The 15164-nt window shown below is 42.5% G+C and overlaps 1 protein-coding gene across 1 annotated transcript in view; it reads right to left on the reverse strand.

Annotated features, from left to right (window-relative positions):
• KMT2C (lysine methyltransferase 2C) overlaps positions 1-15164 on the reverse strand; it is a 184553-nt gene that overhangs the window by 141294 nt on the left and 28095 nt on the right. Inside the window, exon 3 of the mRNA XM_018553120.1 lies at positions 8174-8312. Within this exon, the coding sequence (XP_018408622.1) occupies positions 8174-8312 (139 nt within the window). The remainder of the gene's footprint in view (positions 1-8173; positions 8313-15164) is intronic.

The following is a 15164-nucleotide window of genomic DNA, read 5'->3' on the forward strand; positions in this document are numbered from 1 at the left end:
ATACTAACATGAATGTATTAAATGATCTGTATGTAGCCCTGTACTATGGATCATTTAACCCATTCATGTTAGCAGAGGATCATTGTAAATGTATTGTTGCAGGCACCTCTATATGTACATGTACTATATACTACATATAGAGTGCACTGAACAATAGATTTACAATTATCCTCTGCTAATATGAATGGGTTAAATGATCCGTAGTACATGATATGTAGCCCTGTACCCCCTTTTCCACTTACAGAGCTAGGTTATTTTTCTTTTAAATAAATATTAATGTAATTTTATTGGTATCTATCTACCAGTAGCTGCCTCATTTCCCACCCTCGGCTTATATTCGGGTCAATACTTTTTCCCAGTTTTTTTTTGCTAAAATTAGGTACCTCGGCTTATATTCGGGACGGCTTATACTCGAGTATATACGGTAAATGTGTATTGGTGTTGGGTTATGTTTAAGTGCGTTACCAAGGTGTTCAGACCAAGCCACTTACTGTCCACGTCTGCTGGAATCCCCCCAAGCCCCTTGATGAATATGGGGGGGGTGCTTTACAAAAGGATCTTTATTTTATTTTTTGCTTTAATTACTTATCACTAAATACTACAGCCTCATACGTGGGGTGGTTATTAAAATGCTAAAACAAAGGGTATTCAACAAATATACCTGATTAAACTATTCGGTAACAATATTGGCAATGCAACGTACATTTTAACCTGCGAATACAATGCAAAGTGGCCTTTGCTTAGGAGGGGGGGGTTATTTTATCACTGCGTGTGAAGCAAACAATGTGAGAGTCACGGCTCTAAGTTTCATAAGATAACAGAATGACAATGGTAAACCTGATACCAATTTATGCCCAGCCCAAACTAAAGCCAAGGGGGCGCAATTATAACGCTAGCATAGGCTGACGGGAACAATTCCTGTACTTTAATTTTTATTTCTTTTTAATGCCTGTTCTTTTACAATTAGAGCGATAACTGGACTAATAGGAAGCAGAGCATGCTTATGTAATGAACAAATATGGCTGCCCTTGTTTGCATATATAACAAGGTATAACAAGGTATTTTGTTTGAGACATTTCAATGGGATTATTTCTATGTATAAAACAGGAAGCCTAGAGACCCTGCTAGTAGACATGAAAGTACCAACAAAGCAGTAAACACATTAGCAAACACAGAAATCACACATTAAATGCAATAATTAAAAGAAAAAAGGAGAGAAACAAAAAAAAGCTAACAGTTCACCTTTAACTATATTTCTATTAAAAAGGTTAATTAAATGTAAAAAGATGTGTAAATTTGCAGAGATCCAGAATAGCATATTAGTCACCAATAAATGAGGTAGTAGCATTCAGTGCTGGCTCAGTGACCAGCATCGTGACTCGCATGATTTAAAACAAATCATAGGAGCTGAAGAATGGTGATAGCCGAGTAATTACTATTGATTTTTTATTGTCTTAGCGCGGGGAAAACATCTACTAGGCAGCTATCAATACAGAGCTCTTTCCTAGCCAAGTCACGATCGGTCAGCCCAGCCCACAGGGTGGCACAGCCTGGAATGGCTAAAAGAAGACATGGCAAGTAAGCCCAACATAAAAAAGTGACTGAGTGACTTTCTGTGGTAAGGTTACCAGGACCTACCAAACACAGCACAGGAGTTATCGCCAGATGTAAATAACTGGTTCCTGTTATTGTAGCAAAACAGTTTCTGATGTTTCAGCCCACAACACACTAAACATAAAAAGGTCAAAGCTAACCCGAGGCTTTGGGCACACTATTGAAATTATGTTTGTTTTGTAACTCCAGACCCCCTAAAAGCCTCTGTTTTCCAGTCCTCATAAGAGAATCATCGGTAAATTAATTTATGTGGTCTAAAAAAGCCGTGCTTTTATCTAGAAATACATGCATTGCTGACTGGAGAGAAGAGTTACTGGCAGTGATGATCACATTTAAGATCAAGTTTAGTTCTTGGAGATTGGGACCCCCTCAATCCCAATCTATTTTATTGTAGAATTTATTTCAATACAAATCGATACAATTTTGTGTGATCCTCGAGACGTGACCCCTGACCCCTCATGGCACCCAGATGCATACTTTTAAAGTCTAATTCTTGAATGGCCCAGGATATGGAAAACATTATCTGCATTAAAATGCACAACTTTATTTTAAAAGGTAAAATTAACTTTTAAAAAAATAAATACACTTTTCTTCATAAAAGAAAAAAAAAAGTGCATTTATTCTTTTTTTGCATAGAAGCCAGTAGAAGCATCAGAAGATCGGGTGCAGTGCTCTGGTTTCTGCAGACAATTCCTTCTGTCCATGCCTGCTCCAAGGTACGGGCATGCAGTAACATGGACGGGAGCCAGAGTTATTAGACTACAAGTCGTATGACGACACCGCACTTGCATTCCTTTGAAACCACAAGCCCCTCTGTCGCAATGGCAGACGGGACTTGTAGGTCTGAGACATCCTGTGGGTGGGTGGATGACGCTGTGTGGGCAGAGACATGAACAGTGGGGCAATTTCCAAAAGAAAACAGCAGCATGCAGGAAAAGAATCTCGCAATTGGTAACTGGGGTGGTGGGAAGTTGCGATCTGACAATGTTTTATGTTGCACCCTAAATATGGGTGTAGCATGAAACAAGGTCAGAAAGATGAACTTAACTTTTAGGATTCTCTGCATGTCTGACAAATCTTAAGCATATATTCAGGTGAATCAGAAAAAAAAAATGTGCCATTCATCAATTCACTAGATTCCCGAAGCAATTGGCTCATCACTAATCATTAGTCTATAATTGGCAGTACTTGAAGTGTTTTGTAACTCGAGGACGACATTAATGTGAACTGGACCCAAATATCTTCCAACATTCTCACCTTAACAACGTACTTAGGAAACAGGGAATACAAGTATATGCAGCCGCTTATCCTGCCAAACAAACTCATATAAAAGTACAAGAGGTAGAAATATAGTACATTCCCACTAGCATCTGTAACAAACAACCCTAGAAACAGTAAATCTGGTTTCAAAGTCTTCATTTAAAAAAATAATGGGGACATTTATCCATTCTGCCGCATGGCAATGCAATTCTAATCAGGAGCAGTGAGACAGACTTATTACAAGGTTACAGCACAAGTCATAAATTCTAGAGTAGCTCAGCCACAGAATAAAACCTGACCCCGACCACTTCTTAATTATGCGTCTGTTTAAAGGGAAAATCTGTGCCATTCTTAGTAATGAAACTGTCCTAAAACTTCGCAAACTGCCGCACTTGTCTGCCCAAGAATACAGAGACCCGGGTCTGTAAACCTGCCGCAGGGACTTTGCAGAATGAGAGGCAGCCAAATTTGTGACTAGTTATGTGGCTAATTTGCTTGATACGCGACCCTCAAAGCTACAATGACAGTGATTGGGACAAAACTCTGCCAATGCCAAAAGTGTGTACAACTGTTACCTTTTATTCCAGGAATTTAAAGCTTCTTTACAAAAAAAATAATAAATTGTGGCTGCAACTGCTTGAGATGAATACCAGCATGTTAAATCAAAACAGAATACATACATTGAATATCATCATTACATTATTTTGCATACAGATTTGCAATATTTTTAGTTTCAATTTTTTTTAGTGCCTTTAAAGCACAGTTGCTGGGGGTCCGAGAGTAATCCTCAGCTGTGCAATTTTAGGTATTTCAGGAAAAACACATGCTAAATGTTGGAGCCCAACTAAAAAATACAGCTATTTGGGAAGGGAAAGAGGGGGGCATGCGAAGGGAAAGGGGGAGCATGGAGGAAGGGAAAGGAAAGGGGCGCTAGGGAACGGGAAGAGGGAGGTCTGCATGGCAGAGCGCCTGACTGGTTCTCTAAATAGCTACTCACATGTAGCGCTCACTAAGTTCAGCTGTTTAGAGGATGGAAACAGCTCTGCAACCAAAGTAATGAGAGATGCTTTCGATATAGCACACAATTCATTTCTGCTGTCATTTTAGGTGACAGGTTCAGTTTAGTTCTGATAGATAATATTTCTCTGCACAGATCACTTTCTGCTCTAATGTTGTAAGGTTCTTCTGAACATTCTGCCAATTAAAGAGCTTTAAAGGGACGAATTCAATATCTTACCAAAAGACTTAACACAATTCCAATTTAGAGCCACTTCAACTACAAGTTAAAGTTTGTCAGTGACAAAAACTAGTATGCAAGAGAAATTAGAATGGAAATGAATGAGGAAAGAAAATATATTCCCCACAGGTACAAAGCTGAAACTGGGATACAAGATCACCTTTCAGCAATGCATCTCAAAAGGTGGAAAACCAAACTTTTTAGAGGCTCGGACATAGCAGTTGACTAAATCTAAATACAATTTAAATGCAGACTGATCTAACAATGTATTTGTTTTGCTGCATCTAGTACACAGAAAAGTTCAACAATCAGAATTTAATGTGGTGTCTGAAAGGCTGTAAACAGAGTTTTGTCTGCCATCTGGTGGAAGTTCAAAATGACAGTGTCTACCAAACCAACCAATCAGATGTCTGATTTATTCCTTAGACTTCCAGTAGGAATAATTGTCCTTGAGTGATCTGGCTGTTATAGACAACACCCTTATATCCCTACAGGCTGTATTCCAAAAGGTTAATATCCTAGCACAGCTCACTATGTTATCACATAGAATTTCAAATTAGTGGCCCAAATTCCATTAACATACTGTTAAAGGCTGAAAAAAAAAAAGCCTTTCTCAACCAGGGAAACCTGGAACTCTAGGGTCCCTCCAGAGGATGCTAGGTGTTCCTTGAACAGTGATGGATATTAATCTCCCACCTACACTGCCCATGAATGTAAGGAGTCACGTCTACACTGACCAGCAATGTAAGTGAGCACTTCTCTAACAACCACTAGTATAAGTCGGCACGTCTCTACTGCCCAATTGTGTGAGTGGACAACTTTCACAGTCTGTTTCCTTACCAACCATTATTATTGAAAACAACTTGAGTAAAATGATCTGCTCTGGGTGCCGAAATCTCTAGGTGCAGCCAGCGGTGTATTTAACTTTGGTGCTGCCCTAGGCAGCCGTCCACTCCAGGCCGACGTCCGCGTCATCGCATACAGGTCAGTAACCCTCGCGGTGCCGCCCTCAGCGAATCTGCCGCTCCAGGCAAACGCCTTGTTTGCCTCGCGGCAGATACGCCCCTGGGTACAGCACATTCTTTGTTTATTCCTGTATCTGTTTACTGATCACACTATTCCACTGTGAAAGCACCTAGATGTAGGCTATACAAAATTTGCACAGTGGATGCCCCTGTCAGCAACCTTCTGTCTGCCATCCCTTGATCAGCCGATTGAAAGAACAAATTAGAAAAGTCCAATCAGCTGCATCTCCGTTCAGGTATTCCGATGGAGGCTGCTGTCAGAATACAATGTAAAACCAGAAGGGGATTCCTTCATCCACACTCATAAGTGTTGATGGTGAAATGTTAGATTTTCCTCATTCAGCCCACAGGTTGAACAAAGAAAATATAGCCGTGTATACCCAGCTTAAGGCTCCATTCGCACTGGAGTGGCTGTCCGCAGTATTCGGCTGTACCAATAAGCATGGAGCCGTTCTAAACAGAGAAAACGATGCACTTTAAATGTGCATTGTTCAGACTATTGCGGGGACCACACAGTACGACAACGCACGGCCCCCAAAAGAGCGCAAGCGAGATAATCCGGTGGATTTCACACTTTCGCGGCTATATAATAGCCGCATACGAGCGGAATCCGTGCAGTTGTTTCACATATTGTGTTTTGTGCAGGCTTCCACATAGAAAACCGTGCGGAAGTGCAATCGCTATATGTGAATGAAGCCTGACTGTTGAGGAGAGCTGAGTGAACCAACGCCAACTTGCATTATTCAGCACTCCTGGGAGATTTTCAGAGTCACTTGCTATTCTTTTGAGGAAAGATGACACCCCCTATGTTCTTAATGTAATTTAGGTCTCACAGTAGTATTTCCTGGCAAAGAAACTGTGTGAGGGACCCCCACCTCCGATTACTGTCCACTATTTGAGGTTGTTTCCCACTTTATGAAATAAACAATAGCAAATATGTTTGTATTCTGAATTTATGTCAGCTGGGTTTCATGCACAATGCAATTGCTCCATATTATACATGGTTTATATTGTATGAACGATTCTTAGTAAAGACCATAAAAGATGAATGATGTACAACTCTGAAACTTTGCCTACTTTCTCCTTTCTGCAAGTAGAGACATCCCACAGTTGGCAGCTATTTAAACTGTTGTTATACTGTCACATTTTATAATGGATAAAAAGAAAGAACCTAGAAAAAAAACACTGCTATCCAAACTAGGAGGATTACGTCTTAAGTCATATGGCATAAATAACAAGAGCTGCAGGGAGATAAGTAACCAATCTGACCATCTACTATAATAATATCACACAATGAGAGCTCTTTTTACTGCCCCAAAGTAAACATCCACCCTGGCCAGCAGTCCCGATGGGTGAAGGCAGATCACTAAAATTAAAGTAAGATCTTCACTAAACCACAAGAAACAGCCAGAATCTATCAAGGCAGATCTAAATCTTAACTGGGTCACACTTGGATTGCTGAAGCACAATTTATCATTAACAAATGCCATGCGTTTTGTTTGTCATAACGTTATGCATCCCGGTACTGCTGATCCCGTGGGGAAGGGTGAATGGGATGGACTTTGTCCTTTACATGGGTCCCCCTCCACACAGGGAGAATGCTCATTTTGCCTAGGGGATGATACATAAGGTGATATGCTTACCTTATTCCTTGCTCATGCAGGCTTCCTTTGTACTGTAAGGCTTGCTGCCTGGCCAGTCGCAGCTCTTTGACATCATTATGTACAAAGCCAGACCAACAGTCCTCAATTGTATGCAAGGTCGTCAAGAGCCAGCCCACAACCCAAGATGCCAGACGGCAGAGGATAGCTGAGGAAGTATATCATCTTATTCCTCAAACCGTAGGCAAAACAAGCAGTTAACCCTTGCAGGGCAAAGGGGGAGACACCACAAGGGGAACAAACAGGAGAATCCACCTTTTTTTTTACCCCAAGCCTCTAAGTGCTTCAAATGAAATGATGTTCGTATGGGACAGCAAGTGTAGGACAGCTACTGGAGTATACCCCAACGATATGTGTGGAGAAGTACTAATATCATCCCAATGTAGCATTTTACAACTAGTTCAGGGAACTCTAAACATTTTCTACAAATCCTAATGACACTATTCTTATTAAAAACAATGGCTATTCTTTGTTTCTTCAAAATCAGAAAAATCAAGTATTGAAGGATTCCAGACACGTTGTGAAAGGTCAATAAAAGCGAAAGCGGAACTCCAGGAAGAAAGTTTTTTTTTTTTTTTTAATTGTGCCCTGTACCAATGAGTTACCTGTACTGATGGTAATCCTAGGGCTTGATCACTGCTGTGTAGTGTAGGAAACGCTAGCTTCACCAATGCCAGATAAAGATTGGCACTCTTCTTCCGATGCTGCAACAGAGAATTCCGTCTCTCGTACAGTGTAGGGATCAGGTAATTTACGCTCTCCTTCCAGAGAGGGAAGATCCTGCCATTTACCTATCCCTCCTCCGTCATTTCTCCATTCACAGAATGTCTTGTGAACAGAATACAAGGTGTTCTGTGATGGACGAGGGGAGAGAGAGAGTGAACGACACAATTCCTACAATGTATGAGAGTAAGAACCCTCAGACGCAGTGCCGGAAGGTAGCCAACGGCATATTGACACAACAAAGCAGAACGCAGGATTACCATCATTAGAGATATATCATTAGTACAGAGCACAATAAAAAAACATTTCCTGGAGTTCCGCTTTAATCAAGTTGTAGAAGTTGGTTAAAGGGATAAGGAGACTGCTGCTTGTCAACTTGAAGCGATATGTTGGGAGCAAGTGTGAAAGCAGATTTACAATGTTCATTCCCTAGAAACCTTTCATGCAACTGTTAAGTAAAGACGAGGACGTAGGATGCATCATCCTCTATCACTCTCGTTTGCACTAATTAAGACATCCAGTTTGGCAGCTGCTCATGCAGCCTGCTAATGCTTCAGATCCCACTCCCAGCATTCCCTACTCCATTATTCCCCTTCTACAGAGGCCCATCCCCCAACCCTGACTCAGCATCCGTCTACTCAGTACACACAAACCTGCTTTTGGCTTCAACTCCCACAGAGGCAGTGGAGTGCTCAGACTCCACGGATAAAGAGCGCTGGAGAATGGGTGTTAGCTGCTCAGCGTCTGCTGCTTCGGTCTGGGCGCCCTCTTCCACAGGTTTTTCTTTAATGTCTGAGGAAAAAAATAACAGAAGATTTAGCTGTTTTCTTCTTTGAAGGCTGACTTCTATACATCTACAAAAGGTTATTATGTAGGATTTATATAGTGCCAACAGTTTGCGCAGCGCTTTACATTATGATGAGGATATTACAGTTACAATACAAATCAAGACAAGATAGTAAGGAGAACCCTGCCCAAGAGAGCTTACAATCATAGCATAGGATAGCATAGGCGTAGTCCGTCTACAATGACAGATTATACCTATAAAAGAGAATTCCAGATCATTTATGGCTGTTTATAAAACTATGCCAAAACAATGTTTTTAATGTTTGTAAATGAAACTGCATTGAAATAAAAGAAAGCATACTCTCTAGACCAGGGGTCTCAAAGTACCGGCCCGCAGCCAGCTGACAAGTCAGGCACACAATCATGGACCATGTACCTGACTTAGGGGAGCAGCTACACAGTCTGCATCTCTGTCAGACGCAGACCGCATAGCTGATGCTGGTTGTGCCAGTGCCCAGTTCCTCAGAGCTCTGACCGAAAGGATGGACTATTAAGGTCTGCACCAGCTAAAGAGGCAGACCCAAGGAATGATGTGCCTCCTCCCTGCAAAAACTGTGTGGGGGGTGGGGGGCAGGGAACGGGGCAGCATATGTTATGGGAGGGAACATTTTAGGAGGGGTTTCAGGGAACAGGGGGAGCATTGGCTGTTTACATACAAGCATTCCGGCGTCTGTAGAGATGCCTGATCGCATGTATAATGCACGCGGGTGTGCGCTGCCCTCCAACACCTCACTGCCACTGCCTCCACCGCTGATCTTGAGCTCCGCTGTGCCAGCTAGGACCGACACGGCGGCTCTGTCACTGGAGATCAGTATTCGATCTCCCTCCGACACGTCTGGTCTCTGAATGCAGGAAGTAATGTATATTACATCACTTCCGCATTCAGCTGTCATTCCCGACTACAGAAGCCGGAGAAAAGCTGGTACAGCAGATCTCTGCTTCATCAGCTTCTCTGGGGGTCCCTAGGTGAAATCAGCTTTGCATGACGGAATAAATGTCAGTATAAAGTACCGTAGCGCTGAACACTGAAAAATTGCCTGGGCAGGAAGGGGGTGTAAACACCCTACGGTCAACAAGTGGTTAAACATGTCTGATTTTGTTCATCTACATTACATAGGAGATGATGGTATTCGTAGTTTACACAAGAAAGAGACGTTTGTTTTTATGTTTAGTTTATCTCACAAGAGGTGACAAGGAAGCTGCATTTCTGCCAAGGTCAACAAGTATTTTCTATATTTGCCTTAAAAACGACAACGAACACGAACACAGCCAACACATTTAACCAGTTGAAGTCCGTTACACCCCCCTTCCCATCCAGGCCATTTTTCAGTATTCAGTGCTGCGGTACTTTGACATTTATTCCGTCATGCAGCGCTGTACTGAAATTAATTTTATACCATTTTTTTTAGGGACAGATAGAGCTTTCTTTTGGTGGTATTTATTCACCACTAGGGTTTTTATTTTTTACTATATTAAGGAAAAATTACCGAATTAGAAAAGAAAAAAAAAACTATTTCCCCTATATTAAATGATAAAACATTTATTACCCAATTTGTTGGTAAAATATAAGAGGCGGGGTCATGTCGAGTAAAAAGACACCAAACATGTAAAACCTTAAAATTGCATGCGCGCGCGAAACCTCAAAAAACTATAATACTCAAAATTGGCCATTGACAACGCTTTAAAAGCTTTTACCGCTCATCAGTTTAGTGTCATCAGTGATTGATGGCCCTAAAATTATTGCTCTCACTGTGACGTTCGCGGCGATATGTAACGTGTGTAGCGCAATTGTCGTTTTCACACGCTGGTGCACCGGACGCATATTTACGTTTATATGTGTGTAAACGTGGGCGGGCGCGCGGGACCTGAGGCAGCCGACCCTATTTAAAATGTAAAGGGCCAGTATCGGCCTTAAGTATCGGGCCATTTTCACTTGTCAATGACAACTATTGGTGTATTCTTTTCTCTGTGCACAAAGAAATATGTTTTTAAGGAGACGGTACCGTATGTAAAACCTAACTAATGTTTTATTCTCTTTTGCGCTGTTTGATCTTGCCAAAAATCTTGTGAGCTGATAACCCTGTGCTCGCTGCCTCCGCTGACGGATATCAGTTAGAATTGTTCCCGGGCTATTTCTGAGTACTACGAAACATTTCACCATGTTATGGAGAGGAGGAAAGAGAGGAGTGCTGTAGTTCTGTCCTAGAGTGACAACACTGCTCCTCCATAGATACAGTGTGATGTGTAAGCATTGTCACCCTAGGACAAATGTGTTACTGGTAGGATCCCCAGGTTACAGAAAAACAGTCTCTGTAAACATGCTTGGCTATAGTAGTAAAATGATCAGGCACTGGAGAATTTGGTAAACTTGATGCACTGCAGCCATGGTATAGTTGTCCAATATTTATACCCAAAAAAATCTTCACTTCACTGCAAGGATGTTTTGTATTCCCCAGTAAAGAGCATATACCCCCTGAATGCAGGAGCAATCACCCAGACATCTTATAGCTCAGCCCTCCAGATCACAGTTTCCACCATCCTTTCAAGTCGAGCCCTGGTTCACTGATCACCGTTCAAGGCAAGACATCGCCCGGGTGTTTTGGTGGCGAGTGGTTTGTACCACACAGTTGCTTTATTCCTCTTCATTTGGAAGCTGACTCATCAGCAACTCCGTCACCTGGCTGTTTCTGTGTGGTATCTCACTCATCTCTCTATTCTTCATTGCAGCACCAGGAAGGGTGTAAAGTCGCATTGCTCTTGGCAGTCTTCTTTTGTGGGTAGTGTGGTATTGCTAACAGACATAAGAGAAGGACAGCAATACTAACAGATACACTATATTGCCAAAAGTATTGGGACGCCTGTCATTACATACACATTAACTCTAATGGCATCCCAGTCTTAGTCTGTAGGGTTCAATATTGAGTTGGCCCACCCTTTGCCGCTATAACAGCTTCAACTCTTCTGGGAAGGCATCCACAAGGCCTAGGAGTGTGTCTATGGGAATGTTTGACCATTCTTCCAGAAGTACATTTGTGAGGTCAGGTACTGATGTTGGAGGAGAAGGCCTGGCTCGCAGTCTCCGCTATAATTCATTCCATGTCTTTATGGACCTTGCTTTGTGCACTGGTGAGCAGTCATGTTGGAACAGGAAGGGGCCATCCCCAAACTGTTCCCACAAAGTTGGGAGCATGAAATTGTCCAACATGTCTTGGTATGCTGATGCCTTAAGAGTTCCCTACACTGGAACTAAGGGGCCAAGCCCAACCCCTGAAAAACAACACCACACTATAACCCCCCCTCCACCAAACTTTACACTTGGCACAATAAGGTCAGGCAAGTACAGTTCTCCTGGCAACCGCCAAACCCAGACACATCCATCAGATTGCCAGACAGAGAAGGGTGATTCGTCACTCCGGAGAACACGTCTCCACTTCTCTAGAGTGCTTTACACCACTGCATCCGACGCTTTGCATTGAACTTGGTGATATAAGGCTTGGGTGCAGCTGCTCGGCCATGGAAACCCATTCCATGAAGCTCTCTACGCACTGTTGTTGTGCCAATCTGAAGGCAACACGAAGTTTGGAGGTCTGTAGCTATTGACTCTGCAGACAGTTGGCGACTTCTGCACACTGTGCACTTCAGCATACGCTGACCCCGCTCTGTCATTTTACATGGCCTACCACTTCGTGGCTGAGTTGCTGCTGTTCCCAGTTGCTTCCACTTTGTTATAATCCCACTAACAGTTGACCGTGGAATATTTAGTAGCAAGGAAATGTCACGGATGGACTTATTGCACAGGTGGCAACCTATCACGGTACCACGCTTGAATTCACTGAGCTCCTGAGCGTGACCCATTTTTTAACAAATATCTGTAGAAGCAGTCTGCATGCCGAGCTGTTTGAATTTATACACCTGTGGCCAAGCAGGTGATTGGAACACCTGAATCCAATGATTTGGAGGAGTGTCCCAATACTTTTGACAATATAGTGTATAATGGATGGGAAACTGTTATAGAGCCCCATTACAGATGGCTGTCAATACAGATGCAACTGATGAGATTCTCTCTACACGTGTGCATGGTGCAAGGCCAATTACCAGTTATGATGTTTGAGAATTCATTTTTATCAAGGCTCACCTGCATCTCATGTGTTAATTCCTCCACAACCTCTTGTGTCACATTTGTATTATCTTGGCGATTCTCAGATCCAGTATTATATCATACATAGAAGCCAAAGTAATCTAAAAACTCACATTTAAAACTTCTTAGGTCCACTTCAGACATTTTTAAGCTCTTTTTATTACACTCAAAATAGCTGTACAATTACAATGCAATTGCATGACAAGCAACCTGCTAAATCATACTAGATTCAAGCCCTGGATGGCCCTGTTAGCACCACCCGGCTCCAGGGCCGGCCTTTGGGGTGTTCGGCCGCACAGCGCACCATGGGAACAAGGGCGCCAGGCGGCCGACACAGCTCATCCTCGGGGTGGCTACAGCCTGCAGCTTCTCTCATCCTCACATGACCCCCTGATGTTTCCCCAAAGCCCCAACAGTAAAAAATAAAAAAAATAAAAATGTAAAAACACACGTAAACACACACGGCGTCATGTGACGTCATGTGCTCCCCGCCTCCAAGATAGTGGCACGTATTCGCAGAACGCACCGGTGGCCAACATGGCCCCCGCACATTCCCAAACAAATTATTATGTGCCCGAATAAATTTTTTGTATATTCGGGCAAATAGTAATTAATTAATTTAACATGTAGTCTAGGTTTGTGTTCTGTTTTTTATTTACTTGAAGAAAGAGTCGGCATGACACCCTGACAGTATTTTTATAGACTATTTTAGTTTGACATTTATTGTTTACCACTTGTTTGCCTACAGTTGTTTTATTTCATAAGAATACTTATATTGTGCCTACAAGTTTAATACCTCTGAATAAAAGTTTTATTTTTATAATACTTTTTAATGTTTCTTTGGGGCATAACAAAATGGGAGTCTTTAAATGGTGTGCATATTGGAGAAATGGGTTTGGCTACTGAGGGGCGCTGTAAAGGTGCCCATACACCGTACGACCATCGCAAGACTTTTGTCTTGCGATGGTGTATACTTCTTGAAAGCTCGTACGATCTGCCCACCTTGGATGGGCAGATCGTACTTGCGATCATCGAAAGCCCACCCCGCTGAGGGGCGGGCTTCCGATGACGGCAATGCACACCGGCCCTTTCCGCAGCTATCGGACGAGCAGGCTGGAAACCCGCCGAGAATCGTACGAGCATGTTGGTTCGACAAAAGACTTGCGACCGTACAGTAGAAACGGTCGCACGTCTTCGTTCTCACTGCTCGATTCTCGTACGATCGCGGGGTTTCGCCCGATTCTCGTACAAGAATCGAGCAATGTATGGGCACCTTTAAGCTTTCTCGCACAGGGCGCCTAAAGGCCTAAGGCCGGCCCTGCCCTGTCTCTACAAATTAAATGTAAAAATTGACTGAGCTGAGTGGAAAATTCTCAACTGAACAATGATTGCAACTTCTCAGATGCAGTCATTGTTCAGGTATTCAGGAAGCCCCAGGTGTTGCAGCTGCTTGAATACAGCAACGGAGATCCCAGCAGTTTCGTGTGGATGGGGAACATCGTCAGATTTTCTCCTGTTCAGCCCGCAGGCTGAGCCAGAGTAATCCAAATGTGTAAGAGCCCTAGATGCTGAGGAAGTTATAAAGGGGAAAAAGGAAAACTGACAGGTTCAATTGAATGGTGATTTGGAAAGCATACATAATGAAGGTGTGAAAACGACACATTAATGTACAATACTAATATGAGGTCTGGGCGTTTTTAAAGCATAGTTATCATGAAGTAGAATTCACACCAAATATCCCATAATCTTCAGAACTTTTGAGAAGACATTTTTTTCTTTCTGTATATCATTTTTTTCAGTAGGTATGATTTGGTTGACCTGCGTTTTCCATGATGAGCACAGTTGGGAGGAATACATCCACCGTACAGCTTTAGCTTAACAAATAATGAATCTCTGATAAAAAAAAATTCTAGTGTAGAGGCCAATGTTCTTCATCCAATAATGCACTGCAGACATACCCCGTGTGTGCCGTATACTGGGAGTTAACTGTATTAAACTCTCAAACTTCTTTTCAATATTGAATCCAGGTCAAACAAAATGACTTGCCCAGCAAAGCATTGCTTTACATGTTTGCCCAAACACTTACAATCATCATGTTTCTGAACAGCTGCTTCCAAGTCTCTCAGCTTCTCTGAACGCCCTGTCCAGTACAAGATCACTAAGGACAGTGCAGACTCCAGCAACTGTTCATCTACTAGCTTGAAGAAGGGAGGAGAGGGGGCCAGAAGGTGTGTAGTAGCTTTATTTGCTGTGTTTGTATGTCTGCTCCTCTGCTCAGCAGGCAGGTGCAATACCCAGCCTGCTATTGGTTTTTGCAATTTGAAATAGCCAATAGCAGGCTGGCTCCTTCTTGAAACCCCGCTCACTAAGAGAAAAAGTTCACGCTCAGGTCCACGCCTCTGCTCAGTGGGCAGGGTTTCAATAGCCAGCCTTCTGGTTATTTCAAATTGCAACAGCAGACTGGCTATTGAAACCCCTATGAGAAAGTTAGTCCGTTAGTTGCTAAGGAAATGTTTTTAGTGTGCATCAAGCCAACGGCAAAAAAAAAAATCGAAGACATTTTATGTCCTTGATTTTTTTTTTTGTGGGTTGCTTCAGAGTGTCTGTTGCCTGAATGCCGGATAATGGGGAGTTTACTGAACTACTTTAAGCCATAATGA

This window comes from Nanorana parkeri, unplaced genomic scaffold, assembly GCF_000935625.1.
Source record: "Nanorana parkeri isolate BGI_ZX_2015 unplaced genomic scaffold, ASM93562v1 scaffold110, whole genome shotgun sequence".
Lineage (NCBI taxonomy): Eukaryota > Metazoa > Chordata > Amphibia > Anura > Dicroglossidae > Nanorana > Nanorana parkeri.